Raw genomic sequence first — 16,719 nt, forward strand, 5'->3', positions numbered from 1 at the left:
AATCGACGCTGTTTCCCAAGAAAATAATATTATCGATCGATCCGCCAAATAATTTCTTGTTTCAACAAACTCGAGATAAAAACGGAGTTTCCTGGACTGGTATTACGTTCCCGCCGCGGTCGCGGTGTTTCTTCGGCCGTAGTTGCCCAACCGTGACGTAGAGCTTGGATTAACTTCAGAAATAACGCGTATTATCGCTTTCTTCGTACGAAATTCCAGCGAAAACGGCTTTTTGCCGGCGTAAAAACAAAAACACCGGGTAGACAAGTTTCGCAAAAGCTCTTTAGCAACGGATATCGCTCGGCCGGCGTCGAAATCGCGCTCGATCGACCGCGACATCTAGTCGCAATCTCCAGTGAAAGGTCAACTTCAATCAGTACCCTTTGAACAGGAAACAATTCAGTCGTATTCGACAAATCAGCGTGCAGATCAACGATTAAATAACATCCACTGTTTTCGTTCCAGTGTTCAATCGGTTCTGCTGTAAATCGGCATCGTATTAAACAACGTGATAACGTTTCTACGTGAATCTTTATTTCTTCCTTTCTCCTGGTCCTTGTGTCTGACAATACATGTTCGAACGATTATTTACAAAAGCTTCATATCTCTAATATCCGTCCTTCCTCTATAGTTTCAGTCTAACACTTTCCACATCCCAGTGAATGCTTACAAAATTCTGCTTTCTGAAGCTGCCCGTACACGGTAACTAAGATAGATGCTTCGCACGCCTTCGAGGCCATGAATATAGGTGCAAGTGTCGTATAATTTCCATTCATTTCACACTTTACCCAGCTAACAAGTAACAACCAACAACTAAAGGTTCTTGCAACTGTTCGTCAAAATGAATATAAAACAGACGACTTAACAGTATCTACGATCAACAACCTTCGCGCGGGTGAAGCGTTAATCAATGCTTAATCCTAATCCGAAGCAACCGAGAACTGCTGAAGAAACTACCATCTAAATTCTACCAGCCGCAACGCTCTTATCGAACTCTCTCTCGTACTCGGTGGTGTCCAGCATGTACGCTGGAAGCGTGAATCCGAGTACCTTGTCGAACACAGGCCTAGTCTCGGCGACGTACGCGTACGCGTCGACTCCCTTCGTTTCCTCCTCGGATCTGTTCTCATCTGGCTTCTCTCTTCTAACCTCGACATCCTCGGCAGCAGAAGCAAGAGAGTCCAGAGAAACATCCATGCGTTTCTCGATGATCGGCGACCTAGGGATCTTCTTGCTAGGCTCCTCGTCCTCTTCAGACTCCTTCCGTTCCGTTTTCTCCGCAGCAGCGTCGTCGGCAGTGGTGAAAGCGCACTCCTCTTGCCTGAATCCTTTATCATCGACGCACTCGTAGCAAGTCATCTTGTCCTTCATCATCTTCTTGCATTTCGACCGATCCTCCTTCTGGAAGTCCTGCAGGAACTTCTGGATCTCCTCTTTCTTCTTGTAAGCCTCATAAAATCGCGGCTCATGGGGCGAAGACGTCGTCGGCTCCGTTTTAACTTCCGGCTTAGACTCGCTGCTCGACGGGAACTCTCTGTAGTCCCTCTTGGCAGCGCTGTCAGAGCTGTACGGTCTCTCCGTGGTGAATTCGTAGGCATGATCGCGGAGGAGCGGTTGGCGGGACTCTTTCTTCTCGGACCCCTCCGTGGACCTGTCCTCGGAGTTGTCGGACGTGGTTGGGCTGCCGAAGGACTTCGACTTCGTGTAGGCGAACTTCTTCTCGTCCGGGCGGGACTTGTACGAACACTGTTCCGAGACGCTGCCGCTTTTTGGGTCCTTGCACACCTTGCAGCTCATAGAGTCCTTCTGGACCTCTTTGCAGTTGCTGGGCTCCATGTTCTTGGCGATCCTCTCGGACTCTGACTTGGACTTCTCGTAGTCCGAGAAGTAGCTCTCGGAATCTTTGGAAGCAGCAGTTTGGTACCTGGCGCTGGGTTCTTCCTCTTGATAGTAGCTGGGCCCGGATTTCGCGTAGAAACTCTCGGGAACGGAGTAATCTTTGCTGTAATCCTCGGGCTCTCTGGACGTGTAGCTACCTTTGACGGGTGCTTCCTTCGATGGACTCTCGGCCTCTTCGTTCCCGAAGCTCCTCGATTTAGTGTACTTGTAGACCTTATCGTCGGGCTGATAAGCGTAAGAACACTTCTCGGACTTGGATCCCGTTTTAGGGTCTCTGCAGATGGTGCAGGTCTTCGAGTCCTTCTCTACCTTCTTGCAGTTGGGCTCTGAAGCTTCCTCGTCTAGCTTCTCTGGTTCTTTTTCCGAATGCGAAGTTTCCCTGACCGGCTTAGTCTCGGAATACTCTTTGTCAGACCTACTGACGTCCTCATCGTCTTCTTCCCCTTTTCTCTCGGGATTCTTGTAAGACGAGGTCTTAGTGAAAGCGTACTTCTTCTCTTTGGGCTGGCTAACGTAAGAACACTGCTCGTACTTGCCGTTGCTCTTCTTGTCTCTGCACACCATGCATACCATAGAGTCCTTCACCACCTTCTCGCACTCCTCGTCCTTCGTCTTGTACTTCGCTGGCACGTCTTGGCTCTCGTCGGAGAAGATCTTCTCGTTGAAGCGGTACGGATTGTTCGGATTCCTGTAAACTCGCGCTTTGAAGTCGGACATAGCCTCGTCGGAGTTCGACCTCCTGATCCTGAAGCCTGAAGGCGCCGCCAGCACCTTCCCGATGTTGCTGGAGTCCGCCAAAGGCTGAGAGACGTAAGAACATTCTTCGTAGGTGGCTCCATTCTTAGGGTTTCTGCACTTGTAGCAGATCAGGCTGTCTTTGGCGTTCTGCCCCCGGCTGGACCGTTTGCTCTTGGATTCCTGACAATAGGGTACTCCGGACTTCAACACGATGTCCTTGTAATTCGCTGAATCCTTCTCGGTGATGGTGTAGAAGGGAGAGATCGCTTTCTTGAAGTTCTTGTCTTCCCTAGGTTCCTTTTTGATGGGTGATGACCATTCCCTAGAAGACGCGTAGTCCGGCTGTCTCTTCTTCAGTGCAGAAAAGGGACTGTAGGACGCCGAGTGCTCCGAGGATGCAGAATCCAGGTGATCATCTTGGCTCCACGAGTAATCGTTCCTGGGGAACGAGTCGAAGAGGTCTCGGTTGAACGCTGCTTGGGCTGAGACGAAGATCGTGGCTAGCGCGACGCACACCTGCGATTGATGAATAACAAAGTTACGTTGCTATTCTCTTCTAAATTAAACAAGATTAACTACTCTTCTTAAGGGATCCTGGAATGTTGCACATTTGTAATACAAAAATCAATAAGAAATTAGTGAAATAAAAGCTCCAATAACAAAAGAAAGAAATTGAACACGTATATTTATATAATAATACTTCTCGGCATCAAGTTTGCAGTTGATAGATGACATTACTGTCGTCTAGAAATAGATTCAGCGAAAACAGAGGGTTGTATGAATCACGAGAAATAGTAAAAGTGGCGGAAGATATCGTTCACCAGAACGATCGACCTTATAAGAGGCCATGCTGACGGTCCGTCGATCCAGAGATTAGTACGTTTCCGGTTCCGGTTCGGCGAGCCACATCACTTTCCCATGAAGTGATCTCGGCAGCGCGCGGAAAGCCTTTATATTGACTTATCCGAACGCCGACGCCCCACTCCGTGCCCGCGAATCGCGAGCGGTCTGGATCCGGTGAACACCCGCCGCGTGGATCAGAAAGATTTGAATCAGAGACCGTAAAACAGTGCCGGACGCTGTCTGGCCGGCCGTGGCGGCTGATAAAACTGTAATTTTTGCCTCGTTAGGTGTAAAAAGGGAAACGCAGGCTACACGGGCGACGGTTCCCGACCGAACGGAAAGAAAATCGTTTCTTGCCCGTGTAGCCTCTACGCGCAGGGAGCTAAAATGCTTAAAATGCTCTTCCACCCTAGGTTATTCTGTTTTATTATTATTTTCAATCGATTACTTAATCGGTGAAACGATTAGTAGGTGTCAAAATGGGATTGGAAGGTTCTACGGGATTATTCTGCCCGTTGACACCTCGTTAGAGTTGGTTGCAGGGCAATCGTGGCTCACGTTTGCGGTCGTGCCTCGTGGTTTTCGCAAATTGGATGAAGGGGCGATGTCGAATTCGCGTCTGCGGCAAAACGTTGCGAATCGAAACGACACAGCCGACCGATCAACACCGGTCACTTTCGTTTACGCAATTTCGTGGCCGCGGACAGGCGAAAAACTGCACGGGACGGACGGCGATCTGTCAATATGGCCGGTTTCAAACGAGGTGTCGTTAGAACCAGAAAGAAATTCTGATCGGCGATTCTGTCCAACCGAGAAATCGACGACTTTCCTTTGATCGCGGAGAAATAGAGAAAAGGATCTGAAGAAACTTGTGATGATTTCATGAAACGAAACCTGTTACTGACATATTGAGACATAGAGTGCATTAAACGGCGCTCTCGTGCAGTCCGCGTAAAGTAATTAATATATTATGGTATTATTTATTTACTACTACGATTAATGGGAAACATTAATTTTTTACAAATTCATTTATGGAAATTGGAATATAACAGAAGTTTGTTTCGCCTTTTTTTAAATTTATAACCGTGTCTGACTGGTTGCAGTGTTGGCGTGTTGGAGGACGTAACGAAAGGGTAGCTTTCAGGAATTTTTGATTAATAATTGCGCTCGTTTCGTAACGAGGCAACAAAAGAGAGACAGCTCGTCGCAGACGGATCAATTTTCGATTGTTTCCGGCACTTCGGAGAAGCGTGAATAATCGGCAGAACGAGCGACCGTTGTGAAAGAGTGAAAGACGGTGGCCGTCGTCGAGGATCGCTGTACGAAATTTATTTTGCGCTCTCGTTGCTCTGTAGTAGTGTTTATTAACAATGTCGTCCGCACCGTGGGACTCGATGTTCTGTACAGAATAAATACATCGGCTATGGTTTCTTAAACGACGGGTCTCTAGGTATATGCAACATAGACAACTGTTTCCTAGTGCGTGATCGAAAAAGAGAATTTTTCATCTTTCGCGACTGTCGATCGATCCTGAAGTTTATTCTAACAGGTTCGAATTACATTTTACATTACAGAATTTCTTTGGCGATCGAAAAGTTACGGTAGAACCTTCGAATTTCCAGTTTCAATTTTCATTTTCACAAGTCTTTGGACACGAGTTCGCACGAGAATCGACTGATCAATGATCAATGCATCGATTTCGCGGTTTCGATTGTTGGAGTTGTCACTCTTTGAAGGGAATGTGTCGCGGATAAACAGAAATGTGAGACACGCGAGGTGGGTTCGCCGTTTTTTCGAAGAACGCGTTGGTCGGCGCGGGTTTCAGCTGCAACTTCGACGCCATCTTCTGCAATATCATTTTCTCGTTGTCGGAGCTCTTCGGTTTCTTCTTGTCCTTCTGCTTGTCCTTCTGCGGATCGTTCTTCTTTCGATAGTATAGAACCTCTCCGGCCAATGTGATCATCGCTAGGGCAAGGCCGAAGAGGGTGGCAATGAAAACTCCACCTGAGAAAGTAATCGATTTAAATGAACTCAAATGTCGATCAATTAATTCCATTATCGTAGAAACATATTTATCATTCCAAGAATAACGATCATATTATTATTAATAATAAAATGAAATCTCATAACATCTTGCCTAAACTTTCGAGAGTTATGCCCTCGCTGTCGTTAGAATCCATGCACTGTGCCTTCAGCGTTTGGTTCCAGTACTTCGAGTTCAACGACTCGAAGTACCTGTTCTTCTGCAGATCGAGGATCCTGAAAGAAATTCATTAAATCGCATAAAAACCCTTTGCACTCCGGAGGTGACTCTCAGTCACCACTCAGTTTGACACAGTAAAACTATAGAGTCTGATGTTTCATATTGAACTCTGCATAACGCGATACGTGAAATATTGGAATAAAATAGTGTAGGAGAAAGAGAATTTTAATTGAAACAGTATAATTATTTTATGACGACTCGCAATAAAACAATAACCAAATCAAACAACGCACATACTATTTATACACAGATGCTCGTCTCACTCGCACACTTTCTAGAACATTCTTTCATTACCATTAACTTCACATATATTTGGGATATTCTAGATTCATAAGAAACGAACATTAACATAAAAATCAATATAGAGAAAATCAATATAGTCTAGAATATTCCAATGCTTTGAACATTCATTCAAAACGCGCTCACACATTCAAATACATCCATTCCCACATAGCTTTCCTCAATCTACCGATGATTTCTCTTCGAGTCTCAAAGAATACCACCTTCGCCTCGTCAAAATATGTTAAACATTTCTACTAAGAACCTTCCGAGTGCAAAGGGTTAATAAAATAATCGAATGGAATGAAGACAATACAGATCGACATAGAAAAATCATGCAGAACCTTTTGCAGAACTTAAGAAACCACGTGAAGATTAAATGCAGGTAATACTCTTCTCCTGACAAGTTTCTTTTGAGTAGAGGAAAGAAGTGAGAAAAATGTTAATCAACCTCCTGCTTATTTCTTCCTGGAGATGGCTTCCCTGTTGGACAGCGATTGCGTAAGGCTGCTCGGCGAACACTTCGCCAACCTCCGTCAGGTTGCAGTTCCTCGTTACTTCATACTTGATCTCCGACGAGTCGTGAATGAAAGCGAACTCGGAGTTCTCGCTTTCTATCACCTGGAATGAAACGACGAAAAACGGAAGTCGTTGATTTTTCTGCGACACGATCAAGCGGATCCGCCGGTGATCGATCCCCCCACCTTTAGGAAACCCTCCTCGGAACTCTTCACCGGGCCGACCAGCGTGATCCACTGCAGGATGTGTCCGTATTGCTCTTTTATCGGGTAATCCCAGACTCGGTACTCCACTTGGTCGCTGCTGCTGTTTAACGTTATCTCCTTCCACGCGCTAGAGAAGGTTTGTTCACTTAGAAAGTTCTTTTATTCAAAATTTAACCAGTTAACTGTGTTTTACGAGTGTACATCGTAATGCTTGACACGATACTAATTCTTTCAGCAATGAATTCTTTATTTTTTCACGTAAACATGTAATTCTTCTTTCATTAAAATATACTCTGCGTGCATTTGTCCTGCGTTCGATAAGTACAGGCTCCATTTTTCGATTTTATTGCGCGCAGAAGGAGAGGTTTTTCCAAGTTCCACAGTTAACTGGTTAAGATACTTGACACTTCATTTATCTCATTTCGCTGTATTTTTATATTTTATCTGACACCATTTTGTATTCTATAGTTTACTTTCAACCCCTTGCCCTGTGATTTCTTTCATGCTCAACAAAGATATTTTATTGAACATAATTCGATCGAGACAGAGAAAGATTTTATACTTCTTCTATGGCCACGTTTACTTAGAAGCATTGTAATTAATGATAGAAAAATAATATTCTATTCTATTTAGTTCGAATTCTATTCGAAACTTTTACGAGTCTGACACGACGTTGTAGGCCAAGGGGTTAATATTTGATGTACTATTATTATCGTTACAATTATTATCGATTTGTAAGGTGCAGATATTAGAAAAATGCAGGAGAAGATGAATAAAGTGGTATTGTTGATTGTTAGATTGAATTGTTCTTGAAACTGGAGATTTACTCACGTGTACAACTTGTCTTCAGCGTTCTTCATGTTCATGAAGTATTGGTGTACGGTCGAGTTGGCCAAAACAGTGTAATTGATTCGCGATTGTCTGGCCAGTTGCTCCAATGATTGCACCGGTGTCTAGGCCAACAAATGAAGCATAAAGAAATTCTGTATACCAAGAAATGGGATAGGTTTTGTTTCTGTTATTAGTCAAAGAAAGACTTCTTGGAGAAAGTGCGAACGTACCTGCATTCGTTCGACAGTGAGAAAGGCAGCCAAGTTCGCCGTGAACGTGGCCAGCATCAGGACGACAAATAGCCAATAAGCAGCCACGAGAGTCCTGCTGGATAGAGCTTTGGGAGCTTCTCCTCCTCCCTGTGGCGTGAACGATGTCAGAGCGAACCAGAAGCTTTCCTTCAGTGTGAAATCCCTTGGAAAAGACAATTATTCAATTGACTACCATTTATTTACAGATATTAATAAGTAATATTTATTATACATTTGTGTTACAGATGATTGTAATGGAATCTATATTGTAGGCAGATAATTGTAATAAACTCTATGTTATAGATACGTAATTGTAATGGAATCTATGTTACAGATATATAATTATAATAAAATCGATGTTATAGATTCTTATAGACTATCTTCCAAAAATTAGAGTTGCAAAAGAATTTGTTTCGTTTATTATCAAGCAGGAAATGATAATTCGAATGACTACGTAAATCTTACCGACAAGGGTACGGGTAAAGACGTTTATTGTTTCTCGCGCTGTAAGGAGAATACTTGTCTAATATCCAAATCATTACTCCAGTCAAAGTCAACGCTCCCACGATGCTTAACCAGACTTCAACCTTGAGGACCGTCATGAATTTGAAGAGGGATGGCTTGCGCACGGGTTTTCTTATCACTTGCGAAGAAGAGTGTCATGAAATTAATCGTTTATAATTAACAGATAAACAGGACAGCTTCTAGTTGAGCAAGTATAGAAATCCTTACCAATTAATATACCAGACTGCTCGAAATAAGGAGCAACAAAGTCGATCACCTCTTCGCGTTCTGACGTCATTGTCAATGCCGCAACCACGATGTCAGTCTCCTGTAAACAAGTCTCTTTTTAATGAAACAGTGATCAAATACTTAACGTATAAAGATCAGTTTTAATTTTCACAAATATTAATTGCTTTCAATATTATCGTTCCATGGAAGCAATCCTTTCAACATGGCAGTACGAATGGCAGCGCACTGTCAGGGGCTTACGAATGTAACGAATTAAATCTAAGATATCTAAAGACCTAAATTACCTCGTTCTCTTCTTTAACAAAAGAAACTTTTTATTTACAGATCAAAAATCTATCAAGAACCGCTGAAGAGTTCGAATTATTTAAAAACATACTCACCCCTTTCGCTAGATCACCGACCAATCCGTTCCACTGTCCGTTAGACAATTTCTTCCCAAACTGTCGATCTTCGGGTACGATCAAGTCGTAATCGAAGTCCATTTCTTCAGATAACGTTTTTATGAAGTCTATACAATAACCTTCCCATATTTCCTTGCCATCCTCGTCCTTCATGGCAAGTCCAGTACGTGGGTCTATTTTGGGGACCGTCCAGGGAACTGACTGATACAGTTTTAAAAAACTTATTAATCGATCTGTAATGAATTTCGATAACTAAGGAACTATGTGATAAATTAATTAAATACAGGAGCAGTTCCTATACGAAAGAATCTTTTAGCAGGCTGTATCTTCTTTCCGTCCATTTCCTTGATCTTAGTGCGCCTGGTCCAAGTGGCCAATGGCTCTAGAACACCGTTCTTCAGGGTCTCTAAATTGATTTCAGCTTTGTACGTGATCAATCCTTTGTCCGACCAGTACTCGAACGTGTCGTTGCCCCCAAGTTTCTAATTCCAAAAAGGATTTGTACATCGTTTCAATATTTTCCAATTCTTCCGAAGAAACAATTTCAACTTCGACTTACAGCCAGCAGATTCTTATTAAAAGCCTCGGAAGTTGCGTTCGAAGCAGGTTGAGTCACGTTTGCCGAGGAACATTGACCTCTTTTCGCCTCCACGCTGATTCCTGACTTCTGTAGATCGGTCATCAGGCTCACTATCAAGCCTAACAGCCGTCTGAAGTAGTAGGAGAATATCTAATTGTTGAATAATTTTCAATCGATTAATCTTATTATTTTATAACGCGGAAACGAAAGACAATTATTAGCATTATAATGTAGAGAACAATACTTGAACATCCGGAGGACAAACGCAATTCGGTTCGCCCATTAAACGGCAACAAACTTCCGTTCGCATCGACAAGACGGTCACAGAAACATTCAGCTGTACTTCGCCGTTAACATATTTCGACTCGAGGTAACTGTTGTCGGTGAACATTAACATCCAGATTCCGTCCCTCTTGACCAATCCTCCTTGAACGGCCTGTATAATTCAATTATGTTACAATTTTACATTCTTCATAAATATTACGACTTTCTAATAACTAACAAATACCACTGAACGTACTGAAATTTATTGATTTCATTGAACGTTGAAATTAAACTCGTTGAATGTTCAATAGAAAAGTTGTTCGTACGATCGTTACTCACCGTTTTGAACAGCTCCTCCATTTTGGCCGTGCTCGCGTAGATCGCGTAATAAGATGGCGACGGCCTCATGTTCCGTACCTTCGAGATGGTTCTGTCCGTGAACTCGTCGATCACGACCAATCTGATGATCGAATTCCCGATCAGATAGTAGAGGCTCTGGTTCAGCTCTGAAATAATCGGTTCGTTTAACACCGAAGCAGCTGGATCGAGGACGATCGCCGATGGAAACGGAGACAAAGTACCCCTTTCATCCTCGAAGATCAGGCCGACGTCCGTCGCGTTCTTCAACATCAAAAGATCGTCGATCGCCTGCACGTACGAGTTTATCTTGCAATCCCCTCGTTTGTATATTATCCCGTTCTCGTCGGCGACGGTGCGAACCTTTTCCCAGCCGGTCCAAGTCATGTCCAGTATGATGCTGACTCCCTTAAATAAGGCAGCACATACTGCAAGTTGATTTTTAACGACAGGAAAATAAGAACGGATATTTGCAGCTGGCATGATGTTAATGAGAACAGAGATGGGCAAGTTCGTTGTTCGCATAAAAAAGAGTACTGATTAATTGATTACAGCAACGCGTAACGAACATAATGTCTTTTCAAATATCAGTTAGATACATTTCATGAAGATAAGTTGATCGAGAAGTTGAACGAAACTGTGGTCATTTCTGGTTACTAATTAGTATGTACACAACAGACGCGTGTTGTCTGTCTGATAATATTTATTAATTTGTACGATATTACAGTATTCTAAATTCTATGAACTCCTAACGTGTGTTTCTGCGGTACTTTATTATCGTTGGAGTATCAACGAGTAAAGAGACATTGTGACGAGCACGACATAATGTATAATTTATCATCTGATCGATTGTGTGGGTAAAACAGTGAATGATCTACTGGATTTTCAAATGGTTGCGAGTGAAGCTTCTTGGTTCAAAGAAGATCTACTTGTTCAACGTGGAGGAGTAGGTTGTTTATTAAAGAATACAAATCACTATCGTAATTTCCTTAACCTTTTTCGAAACTGGCTGGAATGTTCCCTCGATCGACAGTGACAGTGGATATGTGCACGGTGATAACGTCGTCCCCGAAATTTTTCTCAGCCTCTGGTACAGCGTCGTTCAGAACGGTCAGAATTGGCGTGTCTGGTTCCTCTACTATTATCACTATAGAAAAACATTCAGAAATAATGAATTCTCGTTAAATTCCATGAAAATAAAAGTGATCGATAAAATATTCGATGAAACCTATGTATCCTTGAATCTGATTTCTTTTGTGAGATTAAATTATTTTTAACGAGAATGTAACTTCGGTGTTTGCACACTTTCGAAGTGTTAAATATTTCTTCGAACCTTGTAACATCCATTTAGATTCATCCTGTACAAGCATCGCAGACATTCTCTCGTGTTATATGCATATAAATTGATATTGCCACGAGACACGCGACATTATGACACTCATTATTCTACTATTATGCACACTGGCCTGAACAGATCGTATCTAATCATGCACCAATTATCTTCACCCGGCGTATCGCCGATCATCATCGTAGCGTGCACATGAATTAACGTGTATGTACGTAAGTATAATGATGATTCTCATATAGTTTCAATAATGTTGTCTTTTCAGATCAACTGGAAGATTGGAAAGATATACATTTCTTTCGCTAATGCCCTTCAGGAAAGGTAATAAAGGTCGTCTGTTTTTATTTACGACTATACAGAGTGACGCCGTGGCTTTTTTTCGTTGTTCTCGTTTTTACATCATCGTCGATACGATTTCTTTTTGTGTCAAGGGCCACGGACAATCAGCGCAGAGGACGGAGTAACTTTCAACTAGACATTCTGTATGAATAATTGAACAATAGTGCGGTAAGTTTTCATATCAGAAGCGATTGAAGCTTTAATGTCAGCCGATCAATGTTTAAGATACACAATCGATGAACGTATCAGGTAAACCAATAAGTAATTACATGCTTGATTTCTACAAACCTAGTTTAACTGAACCATTTCAGTCTTAAAAGAATTCAACTTTTATTATTATCTATTGCTTATTCTACTCAGCATAATTCACGAACATTCGCATTGTAGAAGAAATAACTGTAACTCACACGAACCTAAGTTCCATTTATTAACGACAAAAACAACGAACTAACCGATATATTACCCTGGCAAGCTTATGAAATTCACACATAGAATCTCCTCATTAGATTTCGAATCGCCAGTAACTAGAGCATCAATCGAAAATTTGATTTAACGCTTCATATGAAAACTGATCTATACAGTGATCTAATATTTCAGTAATCGAGTATCAAATCTAAATTGCCATAAAAAACGAACACTTCCAACGTCCAGTAAATCATCGTCGGCGAACTAATGAAGCCAGGCTTCGAATAAGACGCAGAAACGCAGAAGAGAACACCGCGAAGGCTTCGGAAACAGCGATTGAAAGATGGTACCAAGGACTTACGCATGGTCATGGGTGTTTGGCAGAAGGTGGGTCCCAATATCGTCACTAGAAGCAAGATACCAGCGTGCAGCGTCGTCGCCGACATCGTGGTGAACCGAGTTCGGTGCTGGATGAACGGACAGCGGTCGAATTCCGCGGAAACGGACGGGGAACCTGGAGGACGAGGGCGACGTAGCCGACGCGACGCCTGCGCCGGAAAGACGGCCAGGTCGCTTATGAATATTGCACCCGGTGCCTATCAAACCCTTATTGCTCGTGAATGCACATTGCCAAGGTAAACGCTGAAATCAGGCGGGACAAAAGAGACCGGCCCCGATGTGACATCCTGCCACGCGAACGTCTTCCACCAGAGCCATCGATTTATCGGCGAAACCTGTCGTGACGGCTGCCAAGGATTGCCAACGTGAACGAGCGGTCGATGCCGTGAGTCGCGAATTTTCTTTCATGTACGACGAAAGCATGATTCTACTCTTCTTTTCATGAGCATTCTTGTATCTTTTAAGTCAATTCGATGCGGCTGATTGTTTGGGAACTTTTGTTGGGGTTGTTAAGGTTGAACGGTTTAAGCTGATGTCATGTGTTTCGTATGGATTATAAGTGGTTGCTTAGAATGTAGTACTGAATTTCTTGAAGTTAAGTGATGTTATAATGCGGTGTTATATTTGAAATGGTTCTAAGAGTTTGGAGCATTGGATTGACAGTAGTATATCTGAGAAAGCAATAGTATATCAATAGAAATATTGGAAGGATAATAATTGATGAATTTATTTCATTATTAATCGCAAGAAATTCGAAGAATCTTAATTGTATAGATTGGTTAAGGTATCGAACTAATGCCCCGCATTGCTTTCGACCACGTTAAGCGTTCTCCCCGACAATAAATGATCGATGTGCATATTATTGATTCGTTGTATCGGGAATATGCAGTTACATCCGCAACGGAACGGCTTGCGAAAGCGATGCCTGTAATCTCGGTGTAATCGTCTGCTGAAAACTCCAATTTCCTAATCGATTATTGACTGATATCGCGTTGCCGCCGTGAGCGTGGAACCGAGGGCGTCCGCCATTTTCCTTGCGGCCGGGCAGCGGAAAATTCAATCGGTTCCCGGCGTCGCTATTTTCATGGCCGGTGAACGATAAAGTCCATCAATCGTTCTGCGATCGAGCGCTTCATCGAACGTGGCTTGGATTGAATTTCCGAGCGACATTGAAGAAAGAAATACGGTGGAGGAAAGGGAGGACGAGGGCAGAAAAAACGGAAGAAAGACACCGGCGGTGATAGAATCAGTTTCTTGATCGGTGAATCCTGCCGCGACGGAGGGGCCACGGCCGCAGCGGGCATCACGTTTTCCCATTATCACTCCTGATCATGGTCTAAGGTTGATTAATTTCCATGGTTGAGGAAACAGTGAATCGATGATGCGCGGTCACAAAGGATAATGACGAAAGGATCGGGATTGCGGCGCAGATGTTCCGTCGGTTGGCAGGTGAAGCGAAATGCTTCAATAATCTCGCACTATTCTTAAATGGACCCCCGATGTCCTTTATGCGAGCGCAATCTCGAGGAACCGACGAGGCCGATCGTTCCTCCCTGTCTATGCAAAGTGTCGTAATCTGACTGACGCTTGCGACACGTCGGAATGATTCTATCCGAGAGAACTACATCACTTACATTCGAAAGCGTTGCGTGAGAAATTCTAGTTCACCTGTCACCTCTGAACAGAGCTATACTGTTAAGTTAATATTTAACGCGTTCACACCGGCGCTGTAATTTCCACTCTTTCCCATTTGGCGGCTGAATTCACAAAATTGATAAAAATATTGAAATGATCAATACGTAAATTAATTCTCAACTATATGGCAATGTTTTCTAATTAAGAAACCATTTGACCAGCCACATATTTGATGCTACACGCCGTCTAATGAGTTGTCACGTTGTCTAATGTGATATCTTACTGTGGGCCACCGGTGGTACCGATTTCTATAGGAGAGGAAGGAAACGAACATTTATTTTTCAATTTTTTCAGTCTTTTTATCTTCTTGAGCTATCATTCATTCTTTCGTGAACAATTTCGTCGCGTGTTTCTCATTTATTTTACAATGGTAATAAAAGGAAACGTTCGTTACCATTTCGATAAAAAAAGGAAAAATAACGAGACAGCGAGAGGGCGCCACGTTGCATTTGCGCATTAATCACTCCGCGTTAAATGTTGGTGGATCGCCAGCAGATGTCGCCGTTCGCGCGTGAACCGTGCGTATGAAGAGACAAATGTTGATCACTGTTCCATGCGTTGCATTTCGCTTTATGAATCGGCGCATCGTATTACGTCATGTACCTGCTTGCATAATACGCTGGGAGATCTTATCGCGGCTTACGTGAATAAAGATTGATTCAACCGGCGGGAGACAATAAAAATGGTCGATAAAACAGAGAATGACATCATCGTCCCGTTTGAAAAAAAATATTTTTAACGCGTAACCTAACGATCCTTCTGCGCGAAATATAATCTCCGTCCAAGGCTAATTATCATCGATTGTTTCGAACGGATGAATTCTGTCGTCATATCGAACTTGCACAGCGGGATAAGAATCTTTAATGAAAAGGTAAACAGATTACTTAATTAACTCCGTGAATCGTTCACCTTACCTTCCAAGCGATTCAGGTTAACGAGTGACCTCGACGGTGTCTTACGTTTCTTTTCAGAATAGTTTACGCGCGTGAGGATATTCAACAGAAAAATATTCGGATCGCGATGTTTAATTTCACCGGTCGCAAGTACACCTACAAATTATCCTCCTTTCAACGTTCCAAGCTCGAGTGGATCGTAAAGGAATGTTTGAAAAATACGCGCGGGACGGCAGTTAAGGCGGCAGCTTTTCCGCTGCACTGACGTATCCCCCCGGAGGAGCACGGTATATTTTTCTTGCATAATTTGGTTCACCAGACGCTGCAGTTCTTTTAATCGGCGCCAATTTCGAGCCTAAAATACTGCTCCAGTTCCACGGAATATGGAACGCGCAACGCTCGCTCCTCCCGCGCCGATTTCCGCGCGCGTTCGAGAGCCTCTCGCGACGATACTATAACCTATAATTTGTAACGTTCGGGTCACCCTCAAACTTCGCGAATGCATCGGGAAAAGGTATCGACCGTATAATATATAAAATTCAGAAATATTTTCGAAACGGCTAAAAATTGTCGACGGAACGACAACAATAAGAACGAGGTAATAAAGATTTCAGCTTCGAACACCTACAGACAATTTAGCTACCGTTACAGGGCACCCGATGGCAGAGCTAGTTTGAACGAGGAAAGTCTACGAGAAGTCCTGGGCACGAGAAAGAGGCGAAAGAAGGGAAAAAACGTGCGCCTCGGCGCGTGTACTAGAAACGAAATACACGCGTCAAAAAGTATTACAATTTCACGCACGAAAAGTTCCGACAAGAGAGGCTCGTGGAACGCGAACGAGTGCAACGGATCACGAGCGTTGCACGAAGCGCGTACGATGTCACCGCGTACGGGGCCCCGTGGCGAGCACACGGTGTCGCGCGGGGGTTCGCCGTGTTCGCCGCGAAATTCGGAAGAAAGTCGAGGGGCGGAAGAATACGTGCTCGGAGCCGGGAGGCAGGAAGGAAAGGAAGGAAAGGAAGGAAGGAAGGAAAGAATGGAATTTTATTCAAGAAGCGCACTAATGCAGGAAGTCCGAGCTCGGTGATTTCCGGACGCGATCGGCTGTTTCCGACACGGCGGCCCTCCCGAACTAAACCATTCATTCGAGCGAGCGAGAGATGGCCGCTGGACGAGGAGGGTGATAGGAAGGTGAGTAGGTGCGAGCGAAATGATTCAGGTGGAAGCGGGATGAACGGTACGCGCGAACGCGCGAGTGAATGAGAAAAGGATGAAGGGAAGGGCAGGAGGAAAGGAGAAGGAAAGCGGCTAGGCAAGAGGGTGGGGGGTGGAGGCAGGGCCGGCTTATCTGTGGGGTGCTGTGGACGCAGTGCCGAGCTATGACAATTCTAGGATCAACGGAGGAATGATTAGAAAAGAGGTGTTGAATTAAGGTAATCGTTCCAATATAACATCAATC

The 16,719-nt window shown here is 43.6% G+C and overlaps 3 protein-coding genes across 6 annotated transcripts in view; 1 reads left to right on the forward strand and 2 right to left on the reverse strand.

Moving 5' to 3' along the window:
• Nucleotides 1-564: 564 nt before the first annotated feature.
• Nucleotides 565-3,571, reverse strand: LOC116424016 (uncharacterized). Its single transcript, XM_031969889.2, has 2 exons — nt 3,472-3,571; nt 565-3,153 (listed from the first exon to the last, which is right to left on the reverse strand). Exons 1-2 carry the CDS (start codon nt 3,484-3,486, stop codon nt 961-963), a joined length of 2,208 nt encoding a protein of 735 aa, XP_031825749.2. The 5' UTR covers nt 3,487-3,571; the 3' UTR covers nt 565-960.
• A 977-nt stretch (nt 3,572-4,548) lies between these two features.
• Ir8a (Ionotropic receptor 8a) lies at nt 4,549-12,957 on the reverse strand. Of its 3 annotated transcripts, XM_076368106.1 has the most exons (17): nt 12,635-12,957; nt 11,179-11,331; nt 10,409-10,612; nt 10,167-10,333; nt 9,808-9,999; nt 9,543-9,713; nt 9,268-9,465; nt 8,963-9,184; nt 8,562-8,661; nt 8,295-8,472; nt 7,809-7,992; nt 7,579-7,700; nt 6,727-6,874; nt 6,474-6,643; nt 5,721-5,739; nt 5,618-5,690; nt 4,549-5,484 (listed from the first exon to the last, which is right to left on the reverse strand). In XM_076368106.1, the coding sequence occupies exons 1-17, from the start codon at nt 12,717-12,719 to the stop codon at nt 5,204-5,206; spliced, it is 2,667 nt and encodes an 888-aa protein (XP_076224221.1). In that variant the 5' UTR covers nt 12,720-12,957; the 3' UTR covers nt 4,549-5,203. The 3 variants fall into 3 exon arrangements, with proteins under 3 accessions (XP_076224221.1, XP_031850005.1, XP_076224222.1); XM_031994145.2 differs by having other exon boundaries at nt 4,550-5,484; nt 5,618-5,739; nt 12,635-12,956; XM_076368107.1 differs by lacking the exon at nt 12,635-12,957 and having other exon boundaries at nt 4,550-5,484; nt 5,618-5,739; nt 10,409-10,592; nt 11,179-11,311.
• A 3,125-nt stretch (nt 12,958-16,082) lies between these two features.
• Nucleotides 16,083-16,719, forward strand: part of LOC116424019 (uncharacterized) — an 81,619-nt gene continuing 80,982 nt past the window's right edge. Inside the window, exon 1 of one of the 2 annotated variants that reach the window (XM_076368110.1) lies at nt 16,083-16,693. The gene's annotated coding sequence lies outside the window, so the exon portion shown is untranslated. The remainder of the gene's footprint in view (nt 16,694-16,719) is intronic. The other variant, XM_076368109.1, reaches the window with a different exon arrangement.

This window comes from Nomia melanderi, chromosome 5 (genome assembly GCF_051020985.1).
Source record: "Nomia melanderi isolate GNS246 chromosome 5, iyNomMela1, whole genome shotgun sequence".
Taxonomy (NCBI): Eukaryota; Metazoa; Arthropoda; class Insecta; order Hymenoptera; family Halictidae; genus Nomia; species Nomia melanderi.

What these genes read in the sequence shown, in the direction of transcription:
- Ir8a (XM_031994145.2), bottom strand. Translation starts at nt 12,719, where the DNA reads ATGTCGGCGACGACGCTGCACGCTGGTATCTTGCTTCTAGTGACGATA. An exon ending in TCCAGCCAGTTTCGAAAAAG is followed by an intron (nt 10,613 to 11,178) that starts GTTAAGGAAATT and finishes ATCAACTTGCAG; the next exon opens with TATGTGCTGCCTTATTTAAG. An exon ending in TCGGTGATCTAGCGAAAGGG is followed by an intron (nt 8,662 to 8,962) that starts GTGAGTATGTTT and finishes ACTTGTTTACAG; the next exon opens with GAGACTGACATCGTGGTTGC.